Source organism: Apis cerana, linkage group LG8, assembly GCF_029169275.1.
Source record: "Apis cerana isolate GH-2021 linkage group LG8, AcerK_1.0, whole genome shotgun sequence".
Taxonomy (NCBI): Eukaryota; Metazoa; Arthropoda; class Insecta; order Hymenoptera; family Apidae; genus Apis; species Apis cerana.
This window is the reverse complement of record NC_083859.1, coordinates 8,621,834-8,637,920: the sequence shown is the minus strand read 5'-3', so window position 1 is coordinate 8,637,920 and position 16,087 is coordinate 8,621,834. Positions and strand designations below refer to the sequence as shown.

At 19.9% G+C, this 16,087-nt stretch overlaps 1 protein-coding gene across 7 annotated transcripts in view; it reads right to left on the bottom strand.

Moving 5' to 3' along the window:
- Positions 1–16,087, bottom strand: part of LOC107996386 (parathyroid hormone/parathyroid hormone-related peptide receptor-like) — a 28,098-nt gene that overhangs the window by 3,510 nt on the left and 8,501 nt on the right. For 2 of the 7 annotated variants that reach the window (XM_017054408.3, XM_062078713.1), the window contains 11 exons: positions 12,507–12,583; positions 8,075–8,174; positions 5,065–5,171; positions 4,612–4,767; positions 3,943–4,037; positions 3,153–3,505; positions 2,653–2,783; positions 2,372–2,457; positions 2,056–2,194; positions 1,532–1,796; positions 601–761 (listed from right to left, as the gene is read on the bottom strand). In XM_017054408.3, the coding sequence (XP_016909897.2) occupies positions 601–761; positions 1,532–1,796; positions 2,056–2,194; positions 2,372–2,457; positions 2,653–2,783; positions 3,153–3,505; positions 3,943–4,037; positions 4,612–4,767; positions 5,065–5,171; positions 8,075–8,174; positions 12,507–12,518 (1,605 nt within the window). In that variant the 5' untranslated portion in view covers positions 12,519–12,583. Of the gene's footprint in view, positions 1–600; positions 762–1,531; positions 1,797–2,055; positions 2,195–2,371; positions 2,458–2,652; positions 2,784–3,152; positions 3,506–3,942; positions 4,038–4,611; positions 4,768–5,064; positions 5,172–8,074; positions 8,175–12,506; positions 12,584–16,087 lie in introns of those variants that run through there. The other 5 variants (XR_003697356.2, XM_028666044.2, XM_028666043.2 and 2 more) reach the window with 5 other exon arrangements.

Genomic DNA, 16,087 nt, shown 5'->3' with positions numbered 1-16,087 from the left:
ATAATAAAATAATTTTTTTTTTCATAATATTTTTAAAAATAATATCTGCTTTTGAAATCATAATAAATTATGAATATATTATGTATAAAATATAAATGTTTAGTATGAAACAAAATAACTTTATCAATGTTTTTTTAATAACAAAATAATCATATATTATACATTTTTTAATTCTTGTATTTTCAAGAAAATATTTTATGTGTATAAGTTAAATACCATAGAAAATGCAATATAAAGATTTGTAATATTCTCCAATTTCGAATTATTAATTTCAGTTCAGATAATCTTATAAAATGTTTTGTGAAGTTATTTAATTTTCTTCAAAGATATTTTATATGTACACGGAATAATATTTTTGTATAACATTAAATATTTATTTTTTGTATAATAGAATCATTAAAAGAAATATTAAAAAAAAAAATAAATATATAATAATAATACATATTTCTTCATATTTTATATAAATATAAATAATTTCTCTAATATAAAATATATTTTATTAATAATTTAATAATTTTATTTTAGAAATAAAAATTGAATAAAAATATAGAAATATAAAAATGCATGTATGTACATAGAAAAATGTCTGTATGTACTCACATTCGAACAAAAAGGAAGTAACGATTGATCGGTGTATTTACCATAGGAGAGTGACGTGTGATTTGTTTGTTTCTGATTCTCTGAATATGCACTCTGTCCGTTTCCTGCAATTTCCAGGTAACCTCTACTACTTGCTAAACTACCTCCCCTTGTACCAATATCTGAAAAATATAATAGTTCTTTTATAAATTTATATTAATTACATTAAAAAATATAATACATTACAAAAAATATTAAGCAAAAATTAATAGAAATTTCGTTCATCCATAATTTTATTTCTTTATAAATAATATTTTTATTAAAAGTAATAAGTTATTAAAAGTAAAGTATCCTCATTAATTTCATTTAAAAATATTTAATAAAATTTTAAATTTGTTTGAAAAAAGAATTTATATTTTATGAATTAATTTTCATTTTGAACATGTAATAAATAAATATGAGATGAAACTACTTCTAATCTGAAAATTGAAAAAATATTTGTAAAATAAAATAAGAGATATATATTTTTGAACTATTTCATAACTTACTTTCTATTTTGTTTAATTATATTTTTTATAAAAAAATATTGAGTGTAAAAAAAAATAAAATTCATTTGAAATATTTTTTAACTCGAAAATAAAATGAAATTCTAATATTTATTATTAATAATAAATAAGTAAAAAGATAATATAAAACGAAAACAATCTTTTTCTTAAAAATATATCAAAATCAGCGCTTCAATCACATATATATTAGTCTTATAAAAGTGCTTTTTATACTAATTTTTTCCAAAATTAAAACATATATTTAATGAGAACATGACAGAAATATATAGAATATATAGAATATATAAGGATGAATTAAAATATTAGAGTATAACGAAAAAGTGTGTCAAAACATAATAAAGCTGTGGCATTAAAGATCGGAAGTTTTGATAGGATAGAGAGGACACCTTGTATACTCGCCATCGAGTGGGTGGAGCGTCGTGCTGTCCTGTCATTAAGAAAATAGAGCCAAGGTGCTTTCCACCAGCGTGATCGCTCCGAGTGTTTATCAACTTTCGATGCATTGCAACTACACGTACTATCTGAGTGAGTGGAATGTCTGGAAATCCACTTAGTATGAAAATGGAATAATCTCTGATTTTTGATTATTCTAGTTACTTCGGTCCGTACTTCACCGTTGAGAAAACAATATAAAACAGCCACAAAGAAACCCTAATATGAAATAAGAAAATTAGAAATAATAATATAAAATAAGAAAATAGAATTTAATTGTCAAATAATAAGCAAAAGTGAACATAATAAAATGAAAATTTTGAAGAAATATATGATGATTTTTAATTATAAAGATCATGAAATTCTGATCGAAATGAAAAAAAATAATAAAAAAAATTCAATATTTTAGAATATTATTTATATATATAATATAATTAAAGAAAATAATTAAAGAAATATTACATAAGGAATTCCATACTTGGAAAGATGCAAAAAGTTGATCACAAAAGAGCCACACAATTTCAACAGTTTCATTTTCACTGTAAGACATGCCCAAAAAAAGAGTATAATGAACTCCAAATAATGGCACCAGAATCAAAGTACTTTTTGCCCACCTCCTGAAAAATGATCCAATCTTTTTAACAAATGCAGAATAACTTTAATAGATGAAAAAATGTAAAAAAAATGATATCTTCTACAGAACAGAAATGATCTAAATTTAAAAATTTTTAGCAATTGAAATTAAGTACAATTGAATTATTCCATAAGTTTATAAAAGAGATGAATTAACTTACTTGTATCTTTGTGTTTCCTCCGATACTGTGGACCTCAACTTTAACAAGAGCACTCTAACGATATTGATAAATAATACGAAGTTGATCTGTGGAATTTAAAACAATTTTTAATGATTGGAATAATTTTTTTTAAAATTTGAAAAGAAATATTGAGAAGAAAAAATTGAAATACAGCATTCGAGTAAAATTTAAAAATTAGAAAATTAAATAATTGAAATTTTTCAGAATGATTTTAATTATTGTTACTAAAAAATATTATAATATTTTTATTATTGATTTACCAAAATAGAGAGCATAGTTGGAATTCGAATCAAGAGAAAAAGATTGGAATTTTCATGAATCGTCCAACAGTACTTATTTTCAAGTGTCACTCTCGCTACAATCCAACATAATACAAATAGTGCTGGCAATCCTGAAAATACAAACATGAGAATTTCATTTTACTTTGTATGCTAATTTTATTGAAGTAATTTAAACACAGAACAACATAATAAAAGACGAAAAATAAAATCAATTCATATTGATATATTAATATTAATATTATATATTATATAAATATAATAAATATATTATATTATATATTAAATATATATTATATATATATATTAATATTAACTTCGGTTTGGAAATTGTAAAGAAAAATTAATATTTTTTTTTCTATTTAGTAAAACAAATTTAATAACTAATTAATGATTAAATTACTAGAAAAATTAAATCGAACATTTCTGAAGCTTTAAAAAAATAATCAAAAATAAGCCAGAAATTATTTGCCGAAACTTACCCCATCCGAGACAAATGTAGACAGCAATGCTCGAGTTTACATCGGTGAAAAGTGCTAGAAAGACTAGATTATGCAAATAGAGACCTTCCATTAATATCCAAAAGTAGTTGGCGAGAATGAAGTATTGCCAAAAGCTAGTGAACATTTTACAAAGCCAACTGCTCTCTTTTTTATCAACCAGGCTATATATTTTCCCGTTTTTTATTATCATGTCTGAGGCTAAGGCAATGCCGGAGACGAATAAGATGTCCTTCATCAATGCCATGAATGCACGAAACATGAACGAAGCAAACAAATGCATGTGCAGCATATTCCGGGGACATCTTAATTTCCTACGTCCAATTCGGGATAAACTTGGAGTAATGATTCGAGATTTTGAAGATTAGATATTGAAATACATCACTTTTAATCAATATAGAATTCAACTCGTCTTATAAATTCATGAAATATTTTATAAAATTGCTACATGTACTTTGAATTTTAATAAGAGAATTTTTAATAAAAAGAAGGATTCAATAAATATATAATAATAACATACTATAATAAGTTTCAAAGAAAATTGCTATTAAAAAAATCAAAATATCTTATATCAGATTATAATACTGTCTAAAAATAAAATTATCGATTAAAAAAAATATAATAATTACAATTGGAACATAAAATATATATATATATGTATATATAATGAATTTCAAATTTAATTATTTATCATGAATTTTACGAATTAAAAAAAAAAAAAGCAAAGATATGAGAGATAGCTTTGAAAATAGCCATTAGATAATATACTTACTTAATAACAGCTAAAATAAAGAAAGCTATCACTAAAGTGAAAAAGGAAACGGTATATCCAATTTTTGAGATAATCTTCACTATTGGAATATATTTCTGTAAAATAAAAATGACAATATATAATTAAAAGGTTTATTAGCACTTAGAAAGATAATTTTCGAGCTTATGAAGCATAGAGGAAATTAATTGCACAATTTAATCGATAAACCGCTAATTCCAATCAACGTTAATGGTACTGATACTGTTCATAATCTGAATAAAATTCATCAAAAATAATTTTATTTTTGTTTTGAAGTACTAAAAATATTAATAGCATTTTATATTCATATTATTTTATATAATTCTAGTAGTAAGAATGCAGTAGTCTTTAATCATTGATTTCTATTTTTTAAAAAATATTTGACTCATATAATTGCCATCGATTTCAAGCTTCTGAAAAAACCTTCTGCTTTTCCATAAAATATTTTCTTTTTCTTTCTTTCTTATACATGATGACATAATAGATTATTTTTAACATTTTAAAATTTTTAATATTTATAATTAATATGTTTTTTTATTCTAATTAAAATATTTTTCTTACAAACTCATTAAATTAAGTGTATCATGAATTTGTGATTAATCAAAATTTTCTTAATTATATTTCAATACATTCACACTTTCGAATATTTACCTTAATGAGAATACTAATGTTTATTTGTTCTTCTTCAGGTACCAGGATAGTTACAAAACTGTTTCTATAGCATTGGCTGTAATTACTCCAAGTATTGTTGACAGTGCTATTCCATAACCATTGTCCATTCATCATACATTGTCTAGAGGCATTTGCCTGATAATATGATATCCAAAAAAATATTTAAATACATATGGAACAAAAATTTAAGAATACAAATATATTCAAACAAAAAATATTATATAAAAAATATTTTAATAAAAATTCATCAATGTACAATCTCAATAATTAAATAAAAAATAAAAAATAAAAAAATTAAATTATTCAAAAAAAATTTTCCATGTAATTTCAAATATTAAAATTTTGATTTATATATATATATATACATATATATAAAATAAATTTTAAAAGAATCAAAATGAAAATAATTAATGAATTAATTTTATTAATTACGTGAGTATCAAATCCTACGATATAAGAAGGACAAGATAAAATGGCCAGCTCTCCAGGTGCCGTTGATGGCCAGCATAATATCTCGTCCCAAATTTCCGGACACCATCCTATTTTTTTTAGAAAATTTATTTTTATTTATTTTTGTCCTTTTACATTAAAAAAATTTATTATACGTTTTTTATTACACATCTCATATGCAAAAAAAAAAAAAAGAATGAATCATTGAGTCAGAATATAATCACATAATAATGATGTGAATATAAATTAAAGAAAGGTTTTCAAAATTTATCTATGACATTTTGATTGACATTTAATTAATTATGATATGAGAAATATTTTATACGTGAAAATTTATTGCTTTCAAAATTCGAATAAAAAAAAAATAATCATATGTACAAAATGAATTAAAATATGAATTAAAGATAATTTGAGAATATTTTGATAAAATAAATAAGGTTGAAAAAATTTAACACTGTATTTCAATATATGTATATATATTGACCAATTGATATTAACAAATAAATATATTGTATAAAAAATATTGTTTATTCTACTGTATTTATATTTAAATTCTTAAAAATATTTTTATTATGGAGAAGGTAAAAGGCGATTAAAATAGAAATTAATAAGTTTCAACCTTATTGCTTTTTATCAAAGGTCAAAGAAAAGACGGCTAACAGACTAGTTTCGCTAATCCAATTGATTTTTCATTAAGTAATCAGTATCGATATATGCTTTCCGATACATATGTTTCATAATTTAATTATTATATCGCTTTCTTTGAATCAATTATTCGCCCATATATTTTTTCTCTTTTATTAAATATTTATTTTATTTTAAAATTTGATATCTGCTTATTAATTAATTAAATGATAAAAAATACTTATAAATTTTTTTTCTCTTCAATAACTCTATTAGAAAAAAAATATTAATAAATTATTAATAAATTCATTTGTAACTAACAAAAGAAAATATACAAATATTTAAAATTTTGAAATTAAATTTAATTTAGTAAAAATTAAATTAGATGTAATATACATTACATCTAATTTAAATTAAAAAAGTATCAAATATTATGAATACAATGAAAAAGAAAAAAAGTTACTACGAATAAAGAAATAAAAATGCATAAAACGTCATAAAATATCATATAATTTATAATATTATATATAAAATTATAAAATATGAAAATATAAAATTTGTAATATGAATCTTCTTCAAGAAAATTAAATTTGAAATTCAACAAATTCAATACATATATAAATAATTCTTAATAATCTTATATAGAATTTCATATATTTACTTTTTTTTTATTAATCTATTCTTATTTATATATCATTATATTTTTAACTTAAAAGTTATATTTTAAAATTTATATTTTTGCATTACAATAAAAATTTTTTTTTGTGAAATTATTTATTTTTATTGTTATAAAAATGAATATTCTTTATCAATTTATTAATTTTTATATAGTATAGTATTATATACTATTATTATATATATTTTATATAGTATAGTAGTTTTAAAATAATTTATTGTAATATAGTTTATATTATATAATTTTTGCAATATTTCATTTGATAAATGAAAAAAGTTGTATCGTTATTATTTCATTGAAGTTAAAGTTATGATCCCATGACTTGAAAATCGACATGAGTTGCACATCTTGCTTACAAAAATAGGAATCCATTAGGTTTCAAATGTGTGCAGAGGGAAATCACATTTAAACATTTGCATGCGCGCTCGTGTCGTCAATTTATTGCTTGCATTTTATCATGAAATATTATCATTTTTAATTCATTTGTGGTTCTTATTTACCTAATTAAACATCAACAAAAATTACGTATGTTTAAATTTTAATTTTATCATTTTTATCATGTTCCATAATCAAATATATTATTTTTATATTTTCCATAAAAAAATTGAATAATATTAGAAAATAAAAGATTTAAAAATAAAAGAAGATTTAAAAGAATTATTTTACTTCTTTTAAAGGAAAATATATTAAGGATACAAAATTATTAAATATACGAATTAAATTGTTCATTTAAAAAATTTAAAAAAAAATTTTATATATTTCAAATTATTTTCATTTCATGCTTCATTGATTAGAATATACACGAATTGTATTTAATTATAATTTAAAAATAAAGATCTAATATTTATCATTAGTATTTTATCGAATTACAAACAAATAAAATGGAATAGTTATAAGATAAACAACACTAGAATCAGTTGTTGAGAAATAAGAGTATTAAGCTTCTATTTCTCGCATTTATCGTTTGATAAATTATTCATTAAAATTGAGTTATAGGAAATTCATGAAATTATGAAATCCCGTATACAAAGGTGAATCAGGAATAGTTTCATGGCAAATGATTAATTATAGAATTGATTTCGACTCATTGTTAGGTAAACTCTCGAAATTGGATATAATTGAAATAGTATTTTCTGATGTTGCTATATAATTTATACAACGAAAAACAAAATATATTATTAAGAAAAATGTTTGAAATAACAAGGGTGTTTGATTTAAAGATTATCATAAAATTCAAGAATTCAAGTAATTAATGTTAGATTCATAAAAAATATTTGTAAAAACAATTTAAAATCTATATTTTTGTATACAATAATTCAATGAAATAAATTAAATGAACTAAATCGTAATCTCTTAATCATAAATACAGGTTTAATCAATGACGAAGTCAAAAGACAATTGAAACTTCGAATTTTATAGTTACCATTCAAACTAGTTTCTCTCAATTGATTTATAAGCTGCACAGAGTATCAAGAAATATGCTGAATTTATATTTATGTTAATAACTTTTTATTAAAATGTAATTTATTAAAATACTAACTTTTATATTAAAATGTATTATTATATTAATATATTTTTTTGACAATTTTGAAAAAATATATTGATATGGAGTTACTAGAAACCTTATTTCTAATTGTAAAGAAAAATTTTGAAAATATTATTGCAAAATTTTACATAATATAAACTACTCACCGGATGATGAAATATTTCCTTGATGACACTGATTTGCTTTTATTTTCAAAGTTTGATTTTGTATATTGAAACTGTTAGGATTGTTGAAATCAATATCTTCCTGAAAAAAAACAAAGATTTTTAATAATTTTTCAATTTTCTTAATATTTTATATTTTAAATTACTTAGAATTAGGGAAAAAAATAAATAATTTAATAATTATAATATTTATTATATAATCATATATATAAACATCAGTTCATATTAAAATTAATATTTAAATGTTCGAATATATAAAAATTTATTTTATTTCTTAATTTTCAATAGAAGAATTTAATAATTTATTTAATAATTATACTAATTTTTTTATCGTTCTAAATAAAGAAATAAACCGAATATATATAATATAAATATTAAAGTAACAAAAATATTTTGAAATTTTGAATTATTTCTAGATGAAAAAGTCCCTACCGTTTACTTATGCTGTGAATTTATGCAAAGAGTCTGTCTATTAATTTCAAAAATAAACCAGCAAATTTCCACTCTACTAACATTTTAAATCTGCCAGACCAATCCCATTCTCTCTTTCAATTATCATCCTAGTTTATAATAGTTCTATGAAACACGACAAGAAATACACCGGAAGTCAAAAGAACGAAATTCAAATAAATTTAAAGATTAGTCCGGTTTCTTTCATCTTTACAACTGTCATTGAACAATACTTAATATATATATATTTCTATTAATGTACAATCAAATCAAATTAATCAATTGACTATCTACTAAATTACAACTATCAATAATCAAATTTATTTATAATAAAAACAAAATAAATAATTTTTTGGATTTTAAAAAGAAATTTAATATTCAATTATATATAGATCATTGAATTTTGATTGAAATAATAGAATGGAATGATTTTTTATAAATAAATTTAGAATGTTAAAAACAATTATTTATTAAATAAAAAAATATTACAGAATTATTGTGAAATATAACAAATTATAGTAATAAAAAAATCTTAAAACATTAGTTCTATTTTAAATATCATGAAATCATTTTGAAAAAGTGAATTTGAATCTCTAAATTATATTAATAGTTACCAAATGCTATTACGTCAATGCATAGTACATTAATCTTATCTAATTTAGAACACAAGTTTTAAAAACATTAAAGAATTATTATCGATTATAAAAATTATAAGAAATCAATAATAATTGAAGAAGAAATTGATAAATTATAGAAAATTAAATAAAATTATTTTATTAAATGCTAATGTGAAAATATACAAAATATTTTTTAAATAAGATTTTTTAATCCGTTTTTTTTTTAGAAAAATATTTGTCCATAAATAAATTTAAAAAACATTTTTAAATCATAGTATATAAAGTTAAATAATTTTATTATTAATTAATTTTTTTTATGAGAAATAAAATTTTTTGTATGTATTTTAATATTTTGATCATTTATTTTATATCATAAAATTTTTTTTAAATTAAATAAATTTGATTTTTTAAAAAAATTTCAATTTGGATTATTTTATGATAATATAATTTATTATACAGGAGAAATTTTATAAACTATTAAATTCATTTATACACAATTGTATTTTAATGGTTCAAGGTAAATGAATCTGGAACACAATAGAATTTAGAAAATCTAGAAACTTATTAAAAGCCTATTATGGTTTGCAAACTAAATTATTTTCCAGATTAAATAATAGAAATGAACATTTTAGATTTGTGGAAATATAGTTTTGTAAGAAAACGATAAATATTAAGAAGATTTTTAGGTAAATAAGAAGAGTTTATCAGCTGCTCTCAATATAATTCCTTGCAATGTATAATTTTTCATACGATTGAAAAATTAATAAAATTTAGGAATTTTTTGCAATTGATATATTTTTTACATCAATGCATATTAGCATATTAGAATATTAATTTATTATTAGCAGAATATTAATTTTATATTTTTATTTATTTTTTCACTTTAATTTTTTTTTCAATTTAAAAAAATTAAATTGTTTGATTTACCAAAAATATTTTTAGCTTATTATTTATTATTTAAAATCATAAATAATTTAATCAATTTTTCTTTTTAAATTATTATAAAATTTGATATCTTTCATGTATTTTATTAAAAACTTATATGAATTACAAACAAAAATTAAAAAATTAAAAAATCATTGTTTAAAGATAATTTATGTTTATATGAATTCATTATTTTTAAAATTTTTTAATGAATTTTTTTTTAGATATTTTATTTTTAATATTAGAATTTTAATACCAAATCTTTAACATACAATTATATCTATTCACCAAATATAAATGGTTAAAATTACAAACTGGCAGATTTGATAGTTCTTTTTGGTAGATTGATAAAATCTATTGATTTATTTAATTAATATATTACAATTAAAAATATATACATTTTATTTCTTATCGAAATAAAAAATTAAATAAAAATAAAAAAATATTAAATATGCAGAAAGTAGATAATGAATTTGAATATATATATATATACATATATATATATATAAAATAATTAGACAACAAAATAGATCATGTATACAATAATAAAAAAACGTGTAAAACAAAATACGAATTATATAAAATGATTAGAAAAGCATTTTATACAATTTACAAAAATATTTTCTTAAGCGACTTCACGCAGATTCTACTTATTTTTTTTTTCGATTTTTTTTTCGATTTATTTTTTTCGATTTCTCTGAGAAAATAAGTTCACAGAACATATATTGCAATACTTTACATACCACTGGTATCTTGACCCTGTTTAAATCGCAGGGTAGAGTTCAAAATGGAATATATAATACAATTCCTTACATCGTTCATGACAATTGTAATAGTACAATATATGTCTGGAAAGCTTGCCAACGAGGAACATTAAGAATTCTTTAAATTTTCTTATAAGAATTTTAGAAGATTTAAGATTCTTTTCGAAGTTTGAAATGATTTATATCACAATATGTACAAAGAACTCTTAGAATTCACAAATTATAACATAATATTATAAAAATGTAAAAAAACTGTATAAATCAAAAGTAAAATTTCCCAATTAATCATGTAAACTTTTTATTTTCTATTTCCAATATTTGACGAATTTTTGTAAAATCACTTTTTATAAACATATTTATATTTAATAAAAATACAATAATGGAAAAAAAATTTACAAATGAAGTATTATGTTTAGTGAATTATGAAGTGTTATGCAATGTTGACCTTTGGATTTAGTCTGGCATTTAATCTAACGCCTACGCTTGTAACAAATAAAATCATTTTCAACTTTCATTTCAAATTATAAATAACAAAATGTAAGTTATAGAACAATTCAATATGTTACACGAGATTTAGTATTATTAAATAAAATTAAGAAAAAAAAATATATTTTTCGGATTGAAAATGATTGTAATACATATATAAACGAAAAAAATTTAACGTCCAAAAAAAACATTAAAAATAAATAATATTTTCTATGGATAAACAATATTCTTCCAGATCATGAATAAAATATTATATATAAGCGAAACATTGTAAACAATAAAAATTACAAATATTATTATATGCAATAAAGATAAGAAAAAATTCAAAATAATATTAATAAAACTTGAAATAATGATGAATTTATATAAGAATTAAAATTTTTTTTTCAGAAACAAAATTATATATAAAAAATTTTATATATCTTAGAAAACATATATAAGTAAGCATGTAATAAAAATTCAATAAAACTTAAAAAGAATTTTAACATGTAATATAATATCGATGAAATAAAAAAAGAAAAGAATTTGTTATGTTTGTAAATTTAATAATGTTAGATAAATTTTTAAAACAAATTATCATTATTTCTTTCTTAAAAAAAAATGAATATATTCCTACAACAAAAATCATTTATCGACATGTAGCATTTCATATTGGCGAAGAAAGCGTGACCAAGAAGTTAACATTTACTTTCTTTCATGTTTCGTGACTTTCATTTGATGAAAAATTCTTGTATGTGTAATATGATATATAAAATAATCATGTAAATCCAAAAGAAAATTCATAAATATTTCAAAATTTTTTAATATTATGTTAATAGCATTATTCCATACAATAAAAAAAATCTAATCCTGTTTTTTATGCAATTGGAAATATTAAATCGTTTCATTTATACTAATTAATATTTATTTAAATATTAATTATAATTTAAAAAGATTTAATGGAGTTGATTGATTTAGAATTCATATCGTTATTGATGTCCAGATTATTTTCATTAAGGAATGATAAAACGAAAATACCAATAAAAATACTTAACATGTTAATGCATGCTTTTATTATTACTATTTTTTAAATATTTAGTTACATTTATTATTTTTGATTACTGTGATTTATACAATATATCCATAGAAAATTTATAATATTAATAATCAATTATAAAAGAATTATTTACTTACATATACGTCCATTGTGCTGTCCTAATTTTTTATTTGTTTCAACTGTATTGCTGTACTAATGATCGTTTCTCATTGTCCTGTAATGGATTACATTTCATTAATTAAATATGCTACGCTGTTAAAGTAAAAGTAAATATATTCACAATATTAGATTGATCTGAAAATTCTGTTATATTTCCATTAAAGAAATTAGTTCCATTGCTTTATTCAAAATTTATATTAATAAATTTACATTAAAATTTATATTAATTTATATTAATTTATATTCTATTGCTAGTTTATGTAATAATATAATAATATTTAATTATTATATTATTAAAAATATATAAATACGAAAGTAAAATAATTAGTAAAACTTCTCAGTTTAATTAATACGTGTACAACAGAATCTTCCATAGAATATTTAAATAAATCTTACATTACATACAATTTTGTATATAACTTTTTTTATTACTTCAGAATTTCATTTTCAATTTTATTTATTCCAATTTCAATTTAACTAATTGAGAGAAAGATTTATTTGCAATAGTATATGAAATTAGAAAGTCTCATGCATAAAATTATGGAATTCCTCCAATTTTATTTCGATCTTAGTAATTGAATTGAGTCTAAGATAGAATCAATCAATGAAATCACAGTTTAGCAAAGTGTGACTGTAATAGAGCACAGGCAAACCCTATAGTCACGCCTGTGTTTGTCATTTTATTAACTCTATTAGTGATCAAGGGCGGATCCACATCACCCTTAACAAGCGTTTCAATCCTCCCTTCCTTCTGTCATCGAAATTATTACCTAACCATTGAAACCTTTTACTTAACCAATTTCTCTTTAATCAATTTACAATTTAATTATTCATTCAATTACTTTTTGATCGCTCGCATTATACTTAATTGGATGTAACAATATATTTGATATTATCATTAAAAAATATAAAGAATTTTTTCGTCCATTGAAATATTGTGAATTGAAAAATATTTAAAAGAAATTTCTTATTTTTTACTTTTCAATAATACTTTTATTTTATTATTTTGTATCAATGAATCAAAACACTTTCCAAAAAATTTTCATTTTTAATAATTTTTCATTTTTCCTTATCTAAAAATAAAGAAAAAATAAATAACTGAATTTTGAAAAAAAATTTGCAATATTAATAATTTTAATTATTTTTAGAATACTAATATATTCTAATTTCGTAATTGTTATTAGATGGTGAATATTATAATCAAATTATAGAATTAAAATCAATCAAATTGGATATTTGGAAAAATCTTCAATTCTTCATGATATTTTAAAAATGGAGAACTATGAATGTAAAAACTTTAATCATTTAAAACAAAATAAAACAAAATAAAACAAAATAAAATAAAATAAACAAAAGAGAAACAAAATAAAATATAAAAAAAACGTACACACATAAAAGAAATCTCCGAATAACATTTAAAAATTTCATAAATATTTCAAATCTCTATTGTAATCCAAGAGTTACAATATTTTATTATTCCATAAATTGCAAAAAAGAAAGAAAAATTATACTTAGCAATGAATTCAGAAACATCATTTATAATAAACAAATTGACTAATCTTAACCATATAATAATTTATTGTTCTTAATATATGCTACACGTTTATAGTTTGTTTCATATATTCATTCTGTTTTATTGATGAATTTACTTTGAGAGTTTCGATATTATTGAAAAGAATTTCAGAATACAAAACAATAACTATTATTGTTTGTAAATAAAATAAAAATATGAAACATCAAGGGTTTTGAAAATTGAGATTGAAATTGAAAATTGGCCTTATGACCTTATTTCTTTTTTTTTTTTATTTGAAACGAAAAAAACTTCTTCAAGGAAAATAAAAAAAATTAAATAAGAAATAATTTTCATTCTATCATTAGATAGATAGAAGAGAAAAAATATAAGCTTTAATGAAAATTTCTTATTTTTTAATTATTTTGTAATTAATATATAATCGGTTGCAAAGCTATTAATCCATTATATTTCATATTTAAAGTAATATTTATAATATTATAATAAATTATATAATATTATAATACAATTTAGAAAAATAAGATTGTCCCTTTTTAAATAATTAGAAAGAAAGAAAGAAGGTAAAATAGATTAAACTCTTTGCATATTATGATATGAAATGAAGAAATATATAAGAAAAAAGAATGAAATGTTAGACTTAATTAATCGTGAAGAAAAATATAGTAAAAAAACGAAAGGAAAGCTTTCAGGGAGAATGTTATTTTCAGAATCTCTCTGGAAAATATATCTTTCGAAAGATGCAAACATAATTATAAAAACTCTAAGTAATGATAATGAAAGAAAAAGCATGATAACTAATTAAAAAAAATTGTAGAATTTTGACAACAATGATTGTAGAATTATAGAATTTATCAAATGAATTATAATTAAAAGTTTTTACATTAAAAGTCAATGTACCATAAGATAATTCATATAAATATTTTTACAGTAAAATAATTATTAAGAGTAAAAGGTATAGTATATTTTTATATTATATTATATTACCTTAAAAAAATATGGATCAACATTAATATATGTATATTTAGAAACAGAATGTAATATTAAATTTTTTTTTCTTTGCATAAAAACATTAAATTTAAATATTAGAGATATTTCTTTAAATCTATCTTCTCAATCAGTTTTATTGAGATTCCATGAACAATAAATTGTTTTCTATATTTTGATAATTGGTCTCAAAAACCAAAGTATAGTAAAAATAAAGCAAATGCCAATGAATCATGAATAAATCTCGTCTTATCCAACAGATTTGCAAACAATGGATTCTCAAAGCCACGACACTTGAGGGTTTTCATCGTGTGACAACCAGAAATAGGGTCACGCACGCGAATGCAATTGAATCAGAAGCTTGACAATTAACGGCACTTTATCATGAGCTTAAACCTCGATTATAATAATATATTATATATATATTATTTTGCAACTAAATCCAAATTCTTCATTTACATATATCGTATTCTTATATTATTGTATTCTATTATTTCTACTTTTTCTTTTTTTTTTTTTTGAAGTTAAGTTATTCTAATTCTTATAATTCCATAAGAAAATATTTGTTTTGTTGAAATCAATATATTAAAATATTTTAATATAAAAGTTACCAAATAGATACATGATTTTTTATTTTTATTTATAAAACAAAAAAATATTAACAGATCATCTATCAAATATTTTTAAAATTATCTATATAGATAGATTTTCTTAAGAATTCATATCATCTGAATTTATATTGAAAATATTATTATGATGATATAAATCAAACATAGTAGAAAATTGAATTTGAATGAAAAATAAATTATTTTTTGTCAATGTATCAAAATTATCTCTTTTATTTAAAAATATTCTATTTTTTTATTGTACATATGTATTATATGTATATATATAATTCGATCATTTAAATAATTAAAGTATAGCTTTATTAATTATATATTTAATTATGTACTAAAAATTGCTCTTGATAAAGAAACGTTTCAGTTCATAGTAAATATATTAATTTATAATTTTTATATTATTCGTATAAAATGATATATTTAT